We start from the raw sequence: 18,827 nt of genomic DNA, 5'->3' as shown, positions 1-18,827 counted from the left end.
CACAAAGAGGAAAGGTTACTGGACGAAGATCCAGTACAAAAGCTGGTGGGTTACCCAGCTTCTCAGAGATTTCTCGACATATGTAGTCTATCTTGATATCTTAGCTGGACAGCTAACCACTCCCAGCAGCCAGAAGCAAAGGACTTACCAATATGCATGTCTAGTGGTCCATTTGTGACGACATCTTGAATATTTCCTAGGTGACCCCAAAGGAGGGAGGGTTTCAATTGAGGCCATGGAGCGAATTGTTCGAAACGCTGATAGCAGAGCCGTCTTACTAGGTAGGTTACCAATAGTATGGAAAGGAGTGAGATGGTTAAAAACATTATTTGTCACGGTTTTAGAATCTCTGCGTTTCTATTGTATCCGAGAATAAGGTTGACAGTATTGTTATCTAGAGAGCTTTGCTAAAGAGAAGACACTTAAGGGGGACGAAGACCGAACTTAAACCGGCGGTGTAATAATCTATTAGAGTTCATTTGTCTAGACGGTAGATCTAATATGATATACGTTTCCGACATTATTATCTCTTTGACTTACTCTTCTGTAAAAATATGCACGGTTCAATTTCAACATTGACACATCCGATATAAATACCCAATATGAATCAAGTCTAGAAGTTTACCTGCTAGCTCTTCCTTCTGTAGGCAATATTCATGGACTTGCCTCTACCTGTTGATCTTCAGTGTGCCCCTTCATTCTAATACACGCTCGAACTTGCTTGGTGTTCTAATGCTAAAATTATGGGCAATATGACTCCAAGAAAAAGGTAAAGTCCCAGGCTCCGCCCAAATAGACGCATGTAATAGATCTGACATACTCCACAGTACCATGACAAACCTACCGATCAAAGATGTCCTGATGTGTTTTGACATAAGTGACCCGCGAATCCGAAACTCTTGGCTCCTGATATTATGTGCTCAAAGTTCCTATCTCTTCTGGCTGCTGTATTTCTCCTGGGTTGCAGGGCTATTCACGGAGCAAGGCGCTTCTACGTCGGTTGCAACCAAAACCGATCAGGTACCGACTATCAATTACAGGATTTCACTAAAGAATTAACTGCTAATTAGCCCACCTTTGTTAAGGGAAGCGCCGGGCGTTCACAGTATATCGATATTTTTTTAGCTCTGCCACTGGCCATGCTCTCGTCGCGACAGCTATCGTGTTCAACTTCAACCGTTTTCTTATACAGCAATTCCAATATTTCGTTAGCCTCCGAATGGTGATGCTGGCAATGTTGATTTCTGTCTCTTTGCCACTTCTTTACATTACAAAATGCCTAAGATCTTATGCTCTGGGGTAATAATCTTTTTTATACATCTTTCATTTCAATCACGGATCGATTGCATATACTATTCTCTGGCCGGCGCATCAGCGCCAGACATGGTTCCATGCCTGAGTTTGTCAAGCAAAGGAGCATGGTTGATATCTCTTGGACACGCTGCTTCATTGCCGCAACTGGGAATCTGTGGCTGTACCTTTTTCTGGTCAAGGTCGTCTCATGCAACTGGTATCCATTGATACCGGTGATCCAGATTGCGTGTGAAGTAAGTTTCCGCATTAGCGATCTTGAATCCCGATCCGCTGAACATTACCTGACCGTTTTGTGTAGCCTATCTTCCATTATTTCGCCGGTGCTGAAAAGACACCCCGGTATAATATGCCTGTTTCTCCATTGCTACATGCTAGCAACTGCTTCGAATGGGGTTTCCGGCAGGTTCTTGAAACCCCAGAGCTCGCTGTAACTCCTTCGACATATCTGGCTTTAATCCTGGCCAGCCGTCTCCAATTAGATCTACATCTGTTGACGATTTTCCGTCATCGAAAAGATCTTCAATGGGCTAGGCAGAATATTCTACCATCCACTCAGGCTCTCGTTGGTTATCTCGCCGCGTTGCTTTTCGCGGAGCACGCGGGAATTCCTATTGCAAGTTACATCAAACCGATCACTGTCATTTCCATGGATATTATAGGTTTCCTGCCGCATATAATTGCTTCAAGCTATGCTATTGCTTTTGACCAGGTGTAAATAATTAGATCCTGAGTCCAGATCTGCCCCATGGGCCTTTCCTTTTTTGCTTAACACATCTTGCTCGGGATTCGGCACTCTTGTCTGGCCCCTAGTTTGAAAGCTGAGATATAGCTGTTGGTCGCATAACGATACTGTGCCACCGCAATAAAATGTACCAAAACACGTTGGAGGGTTCTCATATTGATGGATATTCGTGTTCGATCCTGAAATAAGCCACAGTTCATTCTATTTGTCTACAATAAGCTCCTGCTTTATCAACTTGACCAAACATGACGACCTTTTAATCGACGACATAGAGCCTCAAGTCTCTTCGGTGTCAAATATAGCAAGTAGGCAGAAGGCTGCGAGATGGCGCGGGAATGATCGATGCGATTGAATAAGTGATGTCTGACTGCAAGCAAAATACTGGCGATCCGCTCAGCTGCATCCTACCCACGGATCGCAGAAATGGGTTCAGATTCCCTGCAGCAATACTGTCGATCAAAGCTTCCCCTTTTCCCACTACGCAAGGAAGAGTCGGCACATACCACCTGCCACTTTCAGCCTATACGTGTCAATTGTAGTCAATACCGTAATCAGTAAGGGGGCTCTTGACAATATATACCGGCCAGCTATATCTTGACACGTCGTGGTTGCAAATAATCGATAATGCAGTGGGTATATGCAATTGAATCGGATGATTACTGTCATTCTTGCGAGAGCACGCGAAGTAAGATCTCGTAGCATAGCTAACTCATTGAGAGTTAATTTTACAAGTGAAATGCAAGTGGCGGTCAAAGGATTTAGGAGCATGCCGGGATCCGTCATGGTTAGCTTTGCTCATACCTGTCATGAATATTATCTTAACAATATTTTAAATGCTGCAAGCTCCAATAATTATTATATAACCTCCGACGGGTGCAGCTGAGCAACGACCAAAAATCTCCCTTCTCCCGAATCCGCCCCCTCACTCTCTACACTTTACGGACAGAAATTGCGCTTCCATACTCCGCACCAAAGAGTAAAATGAACACCCAAAAACCTTCTGCACGAGTGTATTTTTTTACATATCACCGAACTGGATCCAATCTTCTCACCCAGCTCCTCGCACTGGAGGATCAACCAAATGTTCAGCGCAAGGATAAGCCCGATATTAATGGAATGCGCTTCTTCGTTCCCCTGCTATCTTTGAAGCTTAAGAGCGGGCACATGGGAACACATGTACAGGCCCTTCCACCGGACCAAAAAGAAGAACAAATTGGATGTATCAAAGATGGTTACAAGCGTCTGCTCCAACATCTCGAAAACGCCGAACAGGAAGGGAAAATGGTCTGCTTTAAAGATCACGCGCACTACATTACAGAGCCAGTTTCCGAGACACGCTTATTTCACGGCGATGGCAGTGTTACCGACGAATTGCCCTGGACTTTACGCGGGCCCGACGAGCTGGAACAGACGGACATCGGTCGCTCAGAACTCAACGAAACCTTGTTTACGGACGACTTTCTGAAGACATGGAAACCTGTCTTCCTGATCAAGCACCCTGGCGCAGCTGTTCCTTCATTCTATCGCGCGTTGGTCAAGGCTCACGGTTCTGATTTTGTTGAATCCGACCAAGGCCGCAAATTCTGTCAAAAGGCCATGGCTCTGCGATGTGTGCGCAAACTGTACAACTTCTACGCGCAGCACTTTTCCAAATCTCAACAAGACCAAGGAACATGGCCTGTGGTTATTGAGTTCGATGACATCATCTTTCAGCCAGAAATCCTGGTTAAGCTCTGCGAGATCACTGGTCTAGACAGCTCTAGGGTTCGCCTGACTTGGGACACGAAATGTACCGATGAACCTCCAGAGTGGCAGGCGTTTCGAGGAACTCTCTATGAATCTACGAAGATTGATCCCTCAAGGGCCGTAGGCGAAGTTGATCTGGACAAGGGTTCAGTGAAATGGCGGGAAGAATTCGGAGAAGAGGTCGGTCGCAGGATAGAAGCAAGTGTGCGAGAGGCTATGCCTGATTACCTATTTCTGAAATCGAAGAGACTTCGGCTTTAGTGCGACAGATTGAGAAGAGCATCGTTTTTGTGTACAGACAATTGCACAAAGATTTGTTTGTATTTTAGTTATCTTTGTGTTCCAGAAAACCGAAAATGAATATGACTTGTCAGCTCAATGATGGAAATAAGTTCTTGTGTCGGACATGTCCGTCACCGTAAGCCTTATAAGGAAGACACTGTTGACGATCATAGGACCTGACTATGCATTAGTCCTGCAGTTTATTAAAGAATAGTTCGATGCAAGGGAAATAGTCGACCGTGATCCGGCATCGTCTGTCGCCTTATCTCATTTTCAAGTAACATCTTCCAATCACTCCTTCTAAACTTTCATTTTTTAGAATCAGTGAGTCTATTGGGCACTTGCCTCTAAGTGAACACTGTTAATTATCTGCTTCGTCCCGCATGATGATAAAACCTGATAGAAAGGACTCGGGGACCACCATAAACATATCCTCAATCCCATTGAGCAATCCCAAAAACAAGGATCACGATGGGAACAATGGACGCGGTGTTAGCTCATCGACTTCAACAATGGATGCAAATGTGGTTGATTGGGCAGGCTCAAATGACCCAGACATGCCTTTGAACTGGCCAAAGTACCGAAAGGTCGGCATGATTGCAGTGGTAACCGCATGCCGATTCACGTCGTATGTAGCCCTTATGCCTGTGATTATTCTTCTCGCTTACATCTATCTCTGGCCAGAATGCTCGCTTCCTCGATGATGTCTCCTGCTCTGGGGCAGATCCAAGCCGAATTCGAAAACTCTTCCCCAACCCTAATCACCTTCACCGTTTCAATCTATGTGAGCAGAACCCAGGACCACAACCATCCAGGATTCTGTGCCAATTCTTTTCTAGATTATCGGTGTTGCGGTCGGACCCTTAGTTCTTGCCCCGTTGTCCGAGACGTACGGACGCTCCTGGATCTATCATGTCGGCAATATTTCGTACACCGGCTTCGCAGTAGGTTGTGCGCTCTCGCCCAGCGCTTCGGCATTGCTGGTTTTTCGCTTCCTGGCTGGATTATCCGGAAGTATTCCAGTCACAAATGCGGGAGGTACAATTGCCGATATGATCCCCCGTGAGCGACGCGGTTTGTATGGATGTACCATTGGTAATGGGGGACCTGAACAATGCTGACGGATAGATAGAATCAACAGCGTCTTTGGAGCAGCTTTAATTCTCTCGCCAGCACTGGCTCCGATAGCAGGCGGCTTCCTGGCCGAAAGCATGGGTTGGCGGTGGATTTTCTGGTTGATAACGATCTTGGTATGGCCATTATAGTGAGTTGGAGATACAACCATAGACGCTGACACATACATACAACAGAGCGGCGTGACCACTATTATTAGCTTCGCTGTCTTGAGAGAGACATACAGTCCTGTTCTGCTACAACGCAAGGCAGCACAACTGCGCCGAGAAACAGGCAACAGCCAACTCCAGGCTCGAGGCAGGACACACCAGCTCCCCCTCGCCCAGAAACTGGGACGTGCCCTCCGACGACCAATTATTTTGCTGGCCGCCAGTCCTATCTTGATCATAGCATCTCTCTACCTCGCCTTCGTCTACGGCACCACCTATCTCCTTCTCACGTCCATGCCCCTGGTGTTTCAAGACGTATACGGCTGGGGAGAGGGTGCACTGGGACTATGTTCGCTCAGTCTTGGAATTGGATGTTTCATCGGCGTCTTCATAACGGGCAGGTATAGTGATCGTATCTATCAACGGAAGAAAGAACGGACAGACGATGCCCATCAACCGGAGTATGTCTACCAATCCCATCTGCTAACTACTTGTACTATTCTTCCACTAACAAATACATACCATACCACTCAGATCCCGACTGTTCTTCCTCCTCCCAGCAGCAGTAGCTCTCCCTGCGAGCCTCTTCATCTACGGGTGGACAGTGCACTTCAAATCCCACTGGATCGCCCCCCTAATTGGCACCGGAACCTTTGGTGTAGGTCTAGTGTTCTCATTCGTACGTTTGTCAATCCCCAAGCCCCTCCAAATTCATATCTCGAGTGCACAACATACTAAGTAGCACGACAGAACGCCATAAACAACTACCTCATCGACGCGTTCTCTATATACGCCGCCAGCGCTCTAGCAGCAAGCGGCCTCTTCCGAGGCATAGCCGGCGGGCTGCTCCCGCTCAGTGGACCCAAGATGTACGAACATCTCGGCTACGGATGGGGAAACACGCTCCTTGGTCTTTTGGCGGTTGGCTTTGGGGGCGTCTCGCTGGTTATGTGGAGGTTTGGGAAGGAGTTGAGAATGAGGTATCCTGTGGATTTGGAGTAGTAGGGTCATGTCTATTGTAGTCCGGGAAGTGTTTTTACTTGCTTGAAATGGCAAAATGTCAATCAATAAAAATTAAAAAAGAAGTTGATAATGGGATGAACCGGGATTGAACCGGTGACCTCACGATTACCAGATAAATCTGATTGACTGAGTGGATCTTCAGTCGTGCGCTCTCCCAACTGAGCTATCACCCCATTTGCTAGTTATAGTGGGTCGGGCGGTTATTGATCTATATAGCAAACCATTTTCCTCAACATTTCTCCTCGATTACAGACGGATGATATCAACCTTTTAGTGAGAACAAGAACAGTCTGCCAAAACAGTTTCCAACTTGTATTTTGCGCCAAGAGGATCGGTTGAAAGGATATATGACCACCGGCACTAGTTCGGGCAACAACCCAGCCCATTCACTATCGATAGAGAGCCTAGAGTTACTTATATATTGTTGCGAACTCGCTGCACCAGATTTTCTCGGAGTTGAGTCTTTCGATATACCATGAGTTTGCAGGGTATTCGTGCTGGATATGAAATAAACTCAAAATGGGGGATCACTGGAAGTAGGTGGACCATTTATCCTCGTCTTGTTCTCTGGCACCGGCGTCGAAAGATCCACACTCAACAAATATATCGAAGTTCAGATCCTTCAACTAGAACTAGCTCTTGATGCTTTTAAGCTTCGGGCTCGGCTCTTGGAATACCCCTGAGTTGCCAGTTTGAATCAGTAATTGAGGAATGTCATTGGATTTGACAATTGGAAAATGCAGCCTCCAGCTTCCAAAGTTCTCAGGGGGGTTAAGGAGGGAAGGCCCTCCCAGTGCCGGAACCAGTACAGATTGAAACCGAGAGAACGAAAAGGGCAATTCCCAGATTGCATCGAACTTGGTATTGCTGCTCGGTCTCTTGGTCTAATGCTGCAGCGAAATTCAAGCCTTGTCATGGGATCGACACCCTGTCCGTCTGGGACTTCTTCGTTCTGTCAGAAATTTACTTTCGTCACCTTTGCTGCAATTCTCGTGCTACATGCCAGCTGGAATAGCGAATCGGGTTTTGAATTGCACTATTAAGTCCGAGAGTGGATTGCATTGTTTAGAAAGAAGCCGAGACGGCAAACGGCCATTTCGTTGGCCATGCCAAGGTCTCCGGCTGGAGCCTTGAGGCCTCTTAGACTACGGATGGCCTGGAAGCGCAATCTACAGGACTCAGAATTATAGAAGCCGGATGCAGAACCATTCACTGCTGAGACAAGGATCCCGGACATCCACCCTAAGCCTCAAGTTCAACATCAATATCTGTACAAAGCGGGTCATTTAAATCGTTCATCCGCGATTGTCAGGTGTACTACCTCTAGGGCTGCAACAGCATATGACGACGAACGTATTCCGTGGCGCAATTACTTCTCCACGACGTCTTTCGACCTGATCAGTTGTTGCGTGGCAGTCTCGGTCTTGCCAAAGTTCCAGGCTGGGATCTTCCTATCGAAGAGCTCGTCTAACTCGGCGGCAGTCCGGCTATGAAAGCGTCAGTAACGCGTGAGTATACCCGGAGCATGATCAAGATCACTTACGCCTTGGTCTCCGGAATGAGGTACCAAGCACCAGCAGTCGCGATCGCCCCCGTTCCAGCATAGAACCAGCCGGTCTTGTAGCCCCACCCCCACTTGTTGTCGTTGGTCATGTACGGAACGAGGACGTCCATAATGATTCCGCAAAGGCATGACATGAGCTGGGCAAAGCCCGCGGTGTAAGGGCGAAGGCGTTCATTGGAGATCTCGCCGACGGTGCCGGCCGCCGCGGCACCAAGGGATATTAGGCAGAAGTCTAGTGACAGGGTCAGAGTGGATTTGCTTGGGGATTTAAAAGGAATGTACTCCAGATGCATGCGAAGAGGACAAAGACGTAGGTCGTCGCGTTGGTTTCGGGGGTTACACCTAGGATGCCGACCACAATACAACAGATCCAGCACACTGTGCAGGCAATACAAGCAAGCGGGCGACGACCGACTTTCTCGATGGTGAGAATATTGAAGATGACTCCTGCGATCTGAATGGAGCTGGTGATGCATTTGACCGTAAAAGGCTGTGAAATTCCAGCCTGTTGAAAGAAGTAGGTACCGAAGGTGAGAAAAACCTTCATGCCGATCAACTGCATTGCGAGCGGACACCAGCCGGCAATCAACGTCCGGCGGCCGTTGATTCCCTGGAAGATGGCGTACCAGTGTTCGCGGTTTTGCTCGATTGCCAGGGCTCGCTCGTGTTCGAGGAGCATCATCAGCAGGTTGTATTGGTGGTCAACATCATAGATCTCGGCTCTGCCATACAGCCATTTAAGGGTCTTTTTTGCGTCTGCCTCTCGGCCCTTGGAGGCATACCATGAGGGAGTCTCGGGCAACACAAGGAAGATAATAAACATGAAACCGACATGGCCCCATTGGGTGTAAATCGCTGTCAGATACTTATATGGGGTACGCTCGTTGATCTCACGTAGGGCGATCTGCCCCATGAAGGAACCTAACGCCCACCAGAACTGGTACAGCATTGTGATGGCACCGCGAATGCGTACCGGGGCAATCTCGGGCAGGTATGGTTGGAAGATTGCCTGGATTCCTCCTACGCCAAAGCCTGCCAACATCTTGCCAACTAGCCAGACCCCCCAATTACGAGCCAGGGATTCGGCGAGGACACTGGCAAGAAGAAAGATCATGGTGGTGTACATGGCCCACTTACGGCCATAGTTTCCGGAGATGAATGGAGCACCCGCTAATCCGATCATCTGGCCGATTGTCATGACCATGCTCCAGCCGGTGATAATAGGCGACTCAAGGTACTGCTCCCCCTCCGCATTGATCTTGGTGGCGAATTGGTGCACGAAGCCGGCGTTGGCAATGATGCTTCCGTTCATGCTATGGAGAGGGAAATTGTCAGCCCATAGCAAGTATCCCCATCAATGGGTCTTTCGCACTCACACAGCTTGGTATCCTTCGGTAGCAGCGCAGAAACTAGCGATAACACCCACGGCAGTGGCGAACTTGAATGTCTTGATGGTCTCGAAAGGAGTCAGATGCTCCAGGCCGGATTTGCCCTGACCTCGCTCCATCGCCTCGCGGGCAGCTTCTTCTCCCTTGAGTGTCTGCTCAACGTCGTGATCCACCTGGTGGGCGACGGACTTCTCGACTCTGGGCTTGCTATCTACGGGGGTAGCCATTGCGATGGTAGCAACCTTCAGGGGGGTAGAGGATGCTTTGTAGGATGCTTGAGTGTGTGGACTGGATACCGGATTAGAGGGGATTTTATATAAGAAACGTGTGCCGTGTGGGTGAGCCTGTCCGGCTATTGAGAATCTTGTATATAATGGAGGAAGGCAACTGATGTCGGAGAAGCGTATATCAACGGCATACCTACCCCGTGGGGAGACGGCATCCTGCACAGCTAGCGATTGGTACCACTCGATTGGTAATTTTGGAGCCGTTGACCTCTTCCACTAGTCGCCTTCTGTTGGAATAAATTAATTTCACCACGAGCCCGGGAATGCGCCTAGAAGGGCATGTGGACTATGTGCTAAGTCGGGTGGATTTCCCCGCGGAGGAATTGGCACGCTTTTAATTGGTGCCCTCTTTTCCTTCTCCAGATTTCGGGGAAATTCCCTGCAGACTTAAAAGGGCAAAGAATCCTCTCGCGGAGAATTTAAAATTACTATCCCCGGAATCTGAGTTCAGAAGCGGCGGACATGCCTCTGTCTGCGGAACAAAAGCGTGCCTGTGATAACTGCCGGAAGCGAAAGATCAAGGTAGGTACAGTCAAGTCTCGGGTTAAAGTCCACCGATGGACAGAGCGAGGCTCATTGTTGCAGTGTGACTCCGCGGATCCATGTTCATTTTGCCGCGTTTCATCCCGAACCTGCTCCTATGACTTCCCCGTGGGGAAACGTGGCCCAAAGGGCCCAAGGACTCGGCGTCGGGGGCACATTTTCGGAGCGAAACGCACCAGCACCCTCTTTCCACCTCGCAGAAAGTCGCCACTATGGGCTTGGCCTAATTATCAGGCTGAGAAACAAACTCGCAGAGAGCGTCGACAATGAGCTGCCTGGCGTTTCGTTGAGCAGGATAGCTCACCACTGCATCTCTCTCTATTTTCGACGCTCCTTTCCGATCCTGCATGAGGCAAGCCTGAGTGCAAGTGCGGCCTACTTCTTTGGTCGCGAGGGCCAAGATACACTCCCGAGCCTCGAAGGGGATCATGATGCAGGACTCCTTGCTCTTATGAGAGCATTTGCAGTTCTAACGGCATTTTGTGCGACTCAGTCCTTCATCTATGCAAGATCCACCCTCCCATTTGGGGCAATCATAGCCCCCAAGTTTCTGGTAGCCGCGCGCAGTATGCTCCACGAGTACGAAGACGATGATAGAAGAGATCCCAATGCCACTTCTCTGCAGATCCGTATGCTGCTGTCGACGAGCTTTCAACAACACAGTGGAGAGACTGGTCTAGCATGGCATATTGTGGGTGAAGCCGGGCTCATAGCCCGGCGGATGCGACTGCACAGTGAGAGTGTTGTCAGCCAGTACAGCCCGTTAGAAGCAGCCATGCTTCGGAATGCATTCTGGTCCCTTTATATGGCTGACGCGGCGGCAGAATGTATGCAGAATCGGGGTCTTGTCCTCCACGAGCCTTTGTTCGATACAGAGATGGACCTTTTGGAAGGAACGCACCAGGTTCCACTGATGGGTGCTGGAAAGACGAATACAGTAGGCCCATTTGAACAGAGCCTCTCCCAGAGCTTCCACCAGATACGAAGAACCTGGGAACTGGCGGCGCGATTGATGCGGGCAATTCGCGCTGCTGGACGGGCCTCGAGGAACATCGACCCTCAACTGTCAACGGAATGCAACAAATCGCAAGTCTCGCCCTCATGTACTCTCGGTTCGCAGCATCCCTCGATGATATGCCACATGTTCTACAGCCGCCAGTAGTGTTCGGACAAGGAAACACTAATGCCACTGATGTCGAGAGGCAGTGCTACATCTCGCAACGATACCGGTTACTATCCGCATACTATTACGCGAAGCTGAGGGTCATCCACGAGTGTAGACATTTTGGATTTGCTTCAGTGGTTGGCCTCTGGGATGACGACGAGACGCTTGCAAGGGAGCAAGTCAACATAGCCCGTGATTTCATCCATAATCTCCAGAGTGTGGAATTACACTACTTGTTAGAGCTTGGGGAACCGGAGGTAGGCAACAGAAATATGTACGGAGGAGATCATGGATCACACTAACAGTGCCCTACAGGTTGAACTCACACGGGCTGTGGGTAGTATTCTGCTGTCAATCACGCAGGGCTCGAACAATAGTATCGGCCGCCATCGCGCCTTGACACAATTGAATATTTTGGTCGATATTCTTGCTAGGTTAGACTCCCGAGCGTCGGAGAAGTTGGCTTCGCAATCAATAGACACGGTTCCGGTGCTGTGTGAGCAGAGAAGGTGGTGAATAGTGGAGAAGAATAGTTAATGCATGAATCAGCCCATGCGCAGATTTAACAAATACTGTGGAGACACTCCCTGAGAACGGGGAAATTAGACTTCTCCAATAAGAAATAGACCGAGCCTCCATCTTCAGGCGCCATAATTGCCTCGAATTGCCAAGCTCCGACCGGCTATCGAGCTAATACGGTTGGCTTTGTTTGAGGTTCCTAGCTGGAAAGCTCTCCTCCTAGGAAGATAAATAAATCCACCCTTCTACATGAGGCCTGCGGAGGCTATTCCTCGTACCATTATACAAGTTCGCGTGATATCCCTTATCACCACCTACAATGACCGAATCCAGGCCGATGCCGAGCACAGTCTCGCTCGAAGACAAGAAGACATACCTAGACAATCTGCTGGCGCACATGACTGTCGAAGAGTTGGGTAAGTTTCCCCGTCTACTCATTTCCGCTATAATCCCACTGCTAACAGAAGATCACAGCATTTCAGCTCCCCCTTATGTCTGGCAACTGGGTTGTTGGCGAGAAATCTGACCATGAGGGGCTTGGTATTTCAGAGAATCAGTCTACATAGTGTAAATCTAAACTAACAGTATATAGCAAAGCTTTTACATCTCGCCCCCGACGCTGGACTGGGTGCCATCTGCGATTGGTATCTGCTCATTAGTCTCATCTTTCTCTTGTGTGTGACCTGACTATGTCCTTTTACCAGGTATCCCACGTCTCCATCTCAGTACAACGCCCTCCAAGCCCTGAACCTATCGACCTCCCGCCTCAGGATCCCGTTCATATCAATGGGTGAATGTCTACACTCCGTCTTTTCAAACCGGCAATCCGTATTCCCTCAGGCTCTGTCACTTTCAAGTTCCTTTGATCTGGATCTTGTGAAACGTGTCGGACGTGCTCTCGGAGCTGAAGCGAGGGCCATTGGGATCCATGCCAACTTTTCGCCAGTGCTTGACATTGCAAAGGAGCCTCGTTATGGGAGAAGTCAGGGTACCATTGTGTTATTTATCTTTTACCTGAAGGGCGTTGCCGTTGCTAAGTCTGAGTCTATACAGAGACATTCGGCGAAGACTACGTTCTGGTCAGCCATATGGGCGTCGCATACACCCAGGGTCTGTCAAAGGATGGCGCTATAGCTGATAACGACGCAACCCCTGCAGTTATCAAGGTAGTTCAACCCAATCACAACATATGAGGAGCTTGGATCTGATCTTTGAAGCACTTCGCTGGTCACGGAGCTCCCCAGGGGGGATTGCATTCGAATGCGTGGTCAGGCCGTGGTCGCCGCGAGCTGTTGACCGAGGTCCTACCACCCTTTAAAGCGGCGATCGAGCAAGGGGAAGGAGGTGTGAGAGGTGTCATGATGTATGATGTGCTTATTGTGTCCCTCCCACCCCTGCATTACTGCTTCCTAATGCGAGAATAGGTCTTATACGGCAGTCGATGACATCCCTGCGCATCTCGACCCGTTCCTGTACGATCGGCTTGAGGAATGGGGCTATGACGGTGTGATATACCTCTCTACGAGAAGATACATTGCTAACAACATTCTTGTATAGGCTTTGTTATCTCGGATTGGTGTGGTATAGGATCATCTACCCGCAATTATTCAATAGCTCTAACGATTAACAGGACTCGAGGAACAAGTGACTGGTCATCTCACTGCCAAATCGCCAATTGATGCTATTCGCCAGTGGCTCAACGCTGGTGGTGGTATTTTCCTGTACGACTTTACACCGGATATCATTGTGAGCGTAAGTGAGTCGGACCCAGCGACTGACTTTCATTGACCATCAAGACAGTCGATCGCGGAACTCGCCAAGAACGGAGAAGTCGACCTGGCAACACTCCAGGAGCGCGTCAGAAAGGTGCTAGAGGTCAAGTATGACCTAGGCCTCTTCCAAAATCCATACATGGACGATGATATCGAATCCCAGGAATTCACGCTCAATCACATCCCACTTGCCCTTGAAGCCGCCCAGAAGTCCATTTTCCTTCTGGAGAATCGCAACTCAACACTTCCACTTCGGCTATCCGAGAAGGGTATCAAGAAGATCGCCGTGGTTGGACCATTCGCAGATAACTTCAATTTCGGGTCTTACTCGGGCACATGGGGAGCTAACCCGACAGATAGAGCCAGTACCATCCGTCAAGGTATCATTGAACATCTGGCACAAAGCGGAGAGGGGGATGTGAAAGTTTTCTCTGCGTGGGGGGCCAACAGCTGGACTTACAACGCGCAGTACCCGATTCCTGGTTACCTGTTGTCTGCAAATGGGTCTCCAGGGGGACTTCAAGCGACATACTACCAGGATAGCGACTTCAAAAAAGAGGCATACAAAGTGGTAGAAACACCGAACCGTGACTGGGGTCTGTATCCTCCTGTTGGCATCGAGTCCACCAGTTTCGGCGTGGTATGGGAAGGTCAGCTCGATGTTCCGGTTAGCAGTCCGGTACATGGATCCCTAGGTGTCGCTGTCCTCCCGAAGACATTCGCCCGGTTGTATATTGATGGCAAGCTCGTGTACCAGACAGAGGAAGGAAGTGGCACTACGATCCTGAGAGAGATCATGCCGTACACGTTCAGCACGGAGCACGGAACCGAGCTGCCACCAGGAGGACGTGATTTTGTCTTTAGACCTGGCTGTAAACATCAAATTCGAGTGGAGTGTGAAGTGCATCCGAACTGGCCTCGCACAAGCGCTGCTGGAGTCCATTCAAGGGTTCAGTTGTGGTGGAATTTGGTGGACCGCAAGGATGCTGTTGGCCAGGTCAAGCTGCCCCTCTTCATCAGAACCATGTCTAAATAGATTGCTAACCCTTTCCAGGCCACGCAAGTAGCCTCCCATGCCGACGTGATTGTTCTGGCCGTCGGGGCCGCGTGGAATAGCGATGGCGAAAATGGAGATCGAGCGGATCTGGGCCTGTCGCCTGATCAGAGTATGCACCAATTCGTGGTAATTACAAAGCTAATGCTGACGATACCACAGCAAGACTTGCACGGGGGATTTTCTCCTTGGGAAAACCTGTGGTATTGGTCTTGGAGGGAGGTCGGCCCTTTGCTATTCCTGAGTTTTACGCACAGTCTGCTGCAGTCCTCAGTTCCGTCCGTCAACCTTTCAGTCTGCTACTCCCTGTCCATTTAGCTAACGTTTTCTACGTCTCCCCCTGTAGGGCTTCCTTGGTCAAGCATCTGGCCGGGCCATTGCAGACGTGCTGTTTGGCAACTTCAACCCTGGTGGGCGCCTTACAATGAGCGTTCCATACGATGCGGGTGCTCTTCCCGTCAATTACAAGTTAGTTACTTCAAAAGCATGAAGAACTGTACTGAGAGATCGCTACAGCCAGCGGACGACGAAGGATCTCGCTCACATACCGTATTACCTCGATATTCCGAAGCCAGCAATAGTATGTCCGCTTCGGATCTCTATCTTTAGCCTCGTGGTCTGAGTATATCCTACTAATACTGAAGCGTAGTATTCGTTTGGATACGGATTGTCATATACCACGTTCTCTCAGGAACTGCAGGGGGCCGAGCCAATTGAAGGTGAATGCAACGGCACTTTTGCCCACGGCGGTACTATCAAATTCACCGTGTCCGTCAGGAACACCGGTACTGTCGCTGGATCCCATGTGCCCCAGGTGAGCCTCCCTTCTCTCTCCTCAAAGGCACCAGCTTCTCCGCAGACATGTTCCTCACATCGAGTAGATATATCTTCTGAGACGTGAGGGATCATCTGTCACCACGGCCAACAAGCAGCTTGTCGCTTTTACGCGCCTACACATTGAGCCTAGACAGACCAAGACCGCCACAATGGACCTGGAGGTGGATCGGTTTCTTCCAGTGATCAACCGTTCGTACGAGCGTGTTTTGGAAACCGGAGAGTACAAGTTCGCCCTGATGGACGATGGATCGCCCGAGGCGCCAGCGATTGGAGAGGTTATGCTGACGGTTAGGGAATCCTTCAAGTATGACAAGTATTAAGTATAATACGTATTAATAGAGGATGTTCTGGTAGATGGGCTGCCTTATGGATTACTATAGCAATGGTATTAGTTTCAGTACTTTGACCGACATTGGTCAGATGGTATCAACCTCAGCGCGCAGAGTCACCGCATCAGACACTGCTGCTTTCTTCCTCTCGCTCTCGTAATCCGACAACCCCGTTTAGGTGATTGTTTTCTTCCCATAATGCCGCGACGGATAATAACTTACCGAGATAATGCGTCGGTGGAGGAGAAACCGAGCCTCTGACCTCCAAAGCAGGTAGATTCAATCATGGGCCGACTGATCGATACTATCTTCTCTTCTTTGAGTTTCCAACGGAAACCGCCGGCCTACTCAAATTTTGTAGACGTTTCTCAGAACATCCAAAGGTAAATTTCATCCAAGACATAGAAAGCCACAAGTGTCGGGGAAACGGGATATTGTGCTCTCCGTCTCTTGTGGGAAGAGTTGTTGGAGTCTGTGGCAAGTCAGGAATTTTGCCGCGGCGAAATTAGGGGAGCTAGATGATCCGTCTCATGTCTCCACAGCTTCACTTATGGTCGATTCTATAGATTGCGAGCGGGGTTAGGGTGGGGCAATCTAGTCAGTCGGCCAGTCTCCAGGTCCTGGGGTCTGCATTCGAGCCCCAGTCTATCTGAGTCTGTCATCCGCTTGTGCAAGTGTGGGAGGAGGCCATCTCCGGCCTTCGGGGCAGCGATTCCCGCCAACGTGGGCTCATCGAGTGCTTTAGCTAGCGGTACAGACGGGTGATTGATCATTAATATCTCCAACTTCAAATCTCCACGTCCCTTTGTACTGTAAGGCATAAGACAAGCTGTCATCCCCCGGGTTAAAATCCCCCTCCCTCTCGCGTATCCCTCTCCTGTATCTCTTTCACTTTTCTCGAGAAAATGTCACTCTTCAAAGAGAAACAAGACTGGAACAACCTGTCTGTGCTGCAGCGCAATCGTCTGCCCGCCCGAGCGCACTTCTACAACTACACCGACGAAGCGTCCGCACTGACGTTCAACCGTGAAAACAGTGCGCTCTACCGGACCCTGAATGGCGCATGGAAATTCCACTATGCGCTCTCACCCTTCGAAGCCCCAGACTGGGACATAGACAACCCCGAGTTATGGGATGATATTACCGTCCCGGGGATGTGGCAGTTGCAGGGGTATGGACATCCGCAGTATACGAATGTGAATTATCCATTTCCTGTGGATCCGCCCAATGTACCGCTAGAGAATGAGACGGGGTCGTACTGGAGAAAGTTCACCGTGCCCGATTCTTGGAATTTGGAGAATCACAACGTGAGGTTGCGATTTGAAGGGGTCGACAGTGCGTATCATGTCTGGATCAACGGCACTCAGGTGGGATATAGCCAGGGGAGTCGCAACGCTGCTGAGTTCGACATTACCAGCTTGTTGAAAGAAGAAAGAGTTGCTATCAACACAGTTGCCGTACGCGTGTATAAATACTGTGATGGGACTTACATCGAGGATCAGGATCAATGGTGGCTTTCAGGCATTTTTCGCGATGTATACTTAATCGCCTTCCCACGTGAAGGGATATCTGACTTTACAATTGACACCAGTCTAGATGATACGTTCACGCAAGCCGATGTTACTGCAACAATTGAGACGCATGGGAACGCAGATCCGGTCACTTTCAAGCTTATCTCGCCGGACGGAAATCTTCTCGGTGAAACCACCGGCCGTGATAAAGCGTTAACGATTCAGGCCTCTGGGAAAGACCTCAAGCTTTGGTCCGCTGAGCAACCTGCCCTATACACCGTCTTTCTATCCTGTGGGACTCAAGTGATTCCACAACGCATCGGCATTAGACGCGTCGAAGTCCGAAACGGGAACATACTCCTTAATGGTCAACTCATTATATTCTATGGCGTCAACCGTCACGAACACCATCCCCTGCTTGGCCGCACAGTGCCATACCATTTTATGCGGCGCGATCTAATTATCATGAAGCAGAACAATATCAACGCAGTCCGTACATCCCACTACCCCAACGACCCACGCATGTACGAGGTTGCCGACGAGCTCGGCCTGTATATTATCAATGAAGCAGACCTCGAATGCCATGGCTTCTATAAGCCGGAGCGTGCTCGACTGGCAGGGACAGGGATAACACCGGGAGTTCAGATGACTCGAGTTGAGTTCCGCGAACAGGTGTATGTCGAGAGTCGGCCATGGACATCGGATAATCCAGAATGGAAGGAAGCGTACATGGATCGAGCGGTGCAGCTTGTCGAGCGATATAAAAACTCAACGTCGACGATCATCTGGTCTCTGGGTAACGAGGCGTTCTACGGGCAGAATCTTGCAGCTATGTACCACTGGACAAAGAAGCGTGATCCGACAAGGCCGGTCCACTACGAGGCAGACCAGGAGGCTGTCACGGCCGATTTTTATAGCTCCATGTATCACACAATAGACGATCTGAAGGAGCGGGCAGCTAAACATACCGATCGTCCGTTGATCCTCTGCGAATATGCCCATGCCATGGGAAATGGCCCCGGTGGTTTGAAAGACTATATCGACATCTTTCGCAGCGAGAAGGCACTGCAGGGTGGCTTCATCTGGCAATTCGCAAGTCATGGGCTCTTGACCAAGACTGGAGATGGAACACCGTACTACGGGTGGGGGGGGGGGGACTTTGGTGACAAGCTGAACGATGCTGACTTTATCATGGATGGGCTCCTGCGATCTGATCACACCCCGAGTCTGGGGATGGCCGAGTACAAGAAGGTAATTGAGCCGGTCACCATAGAGGGTTTCAATCGCGAGACAGGCGAGGTGGCACTCAGGAGTCACTATTTCTTTTCGGACCTGTCTCACCTTGTTGGTGTCTGGAGTGTGACTGTTTGAGACAAGGAGCCCACCGAGTCGAAATCTCTACAGCTTCCTTCTATTGCTCCTAATTCGACAGGCATATTGCAGCTACCACCGGAGTGTCTTGACTTTC

At 49.6% G+C, this 18,827-nt stretch overlaps 7 protein-coding genes and 1 non-coding gene across 8 annotated transcripts; 6 read left to right on the top strand and 2 right to left on the bottom strand.

The window, feature by feature from the left end:
- Nucleotides 1–1,391: 1,391 nt before the first annotated feature.
- On the top strand, nt 1,392–2,029 carry LDX57_008390 (uncharacterized protein; the record flags this gene model as incomplete). Its single annotated transcript, XM_046090113.1, has 2 exons — nt 1,392–1,547; nt 1,613–2,029. The coding sequence occupies 2 exons, from the start codon at nt 1,392–1,394 to the stop codon at nt 2,027–2,029; spliced, it is 573 nt and encodes a 190-aa protein (XP_045946085.1).
- Nucleotides 2,030–3,037: 1,008 nt separating this feature from the next.
- Nucleotides 3,038–4,063, top strand: LDX57_008389 (uncharacterized protein; the record flags this gene model as incomplete). The annotated part of the gene is made up of 1 exon (XM_046090112.1): nt 3,038–4,063. The coding sequence occupies one exon, from the start codon at nt 3,038–3,040 to the stop codon at nt 4,061–4,063; it is 1,026 nt and encodes a 341-aa protein (XP_045946084.1).
- A 533-nt stretch (nt 4,064–4,596) lies between these two features.
- LDX57_008388 (MFS transporter) lies at nt 4,597–6,369 on the top strand (the record flags this gene model as incomplete). Its single annotated transcript, XM_046090111.1, has 7 exons — nt 4,597–4,712; nt 4,769–4,868; nt 4,924–5,162; nt 5,217–5,334; nt 5,395–5,828; nt 5,902–6,046; nt 6,118–6,369. The coding sequence occupies 7 exons, from the start codon at nt 4,597–4,599 to the stop codon at nt 6,367–6,369; spliced, it is 1,404 nt and encodes a 467-aa protein (XP_045946083.1).
- A 91-nt stretch (nt 6,370–6,460) lies between these two features.
- On the bottom strand, nt 6,461–6,563 carry LDX57_008387. The gene has a single exon. It is a non-coding gene; the product is annotated as a tRNA-Phe (tRNA).
- Nucleotides 6,564–7,759: 1,196 nt separating this feature from the next.
- On the bottom strand, nt 7,760–9,569 carry LDX57_008386 (uncharacterized protein; the record flags this gene model as incomplete). The annotated part of the gene is made up of 4 exons (XM_046090110.1): nt 7,760–7,877; nt 7,934–8,186; nt 8,237–9,267; nt 9,331–9,569. 4 exons carry the CDS (start codon nt 9,567–9,569, stop codon nt 7,760–7,762), a joined length of 1,641 nt encoding a protein of 546 aa, XP_045946082.1.
- A 1,171-nt stretch (nt 9,570–10,740) lies between these two features.
- LDX57_008385 (fungal specific transcription factor domain-containing protein) lies at nt 10,741–11,334 on the top strand (the record flags this gene model as incomplete). Its single annotated transcript, XM_046090109.1, has 1 exon — nt 10,741–11,334. One exon carries the CDS (start codon nt 10,741–10,743, stop codon nt 11,332–11,334), a length of 594 nt encoding a protein of 197 aa, XP_045946081.1.
- An 859-nt stretch (nt 11,335–12,193) lies between these two features.
- LDX57_008384 (uncharacterized protein) lies at nt 12,194–15,839 on the top strand (the record flags this gene model as incomplete). The annotated part of the gene is made up of 16 exons (XM_046090108.1): nt 12,194–12,272; nt 12,331–12,396; nt 12,449–12,500; nt 12,561–12,844; nt 12,910–13,022; nt 13,074–13,219; nt 13,281–13,360; nt 13,414–13,437; nt 13,487–13,608; nt 13,657–14,625; nt 14,683–14,794; nt 14,845–14,960; nt 15,029–15,150; nt 15,199–15,262; nt 15,332–15,496; nt 15,564–15,839. The coding sequence occupies 16 exons, from the start codon at nt 12,194–12,196 to the stop codon at nt 15,837–15,839; spliced, it is 2,790 nt and encodes a 929-aa protein (XP_045946080.1).
- A 914-nt stretch (nt 15,840–16,753) lies between these two features.
- LDX57_008383 (uncharacterized protein) lies at nt 16,754–18,763 on the top strand (the record flags this gene model as incomplete). Its single annotated transcript, XM_046090107.1, has 1 exon — nt 16,754–18,763. The coding sequence occupies one exon, from the start codon at nt 16,754–16,756 to the stop codon at nt 18,728–18,730; it is 1,977 nt and encodes a 658-aa protein (XP_045946079.1). The 3' UTR covers nt 18,731–18,763.
- Nucleotides 18,764–18,827: the final 64 nt, after the last annotated feature.

The sequence above is a fragment of the Aspergillus melleus genome (genome assembly GCF_016097325.1).
Source record: "Aspergillus melleus strain CBS 546.65 chromosome Unknown contig4, whole genome shotgun sequence".
In the NCBI taxonomy this organism is placed as follows: Eukaryota; Fungi; Ascomycota; class Eurotiomycetes; order Eurotiales; family Aspergillaceae; genus Aspergillus; species Aspergillus melleus.
Note: the sequence above shows the minus strand (reverse complement) of the source record. Positions and strands in the feature narration are given on the sequence as shown.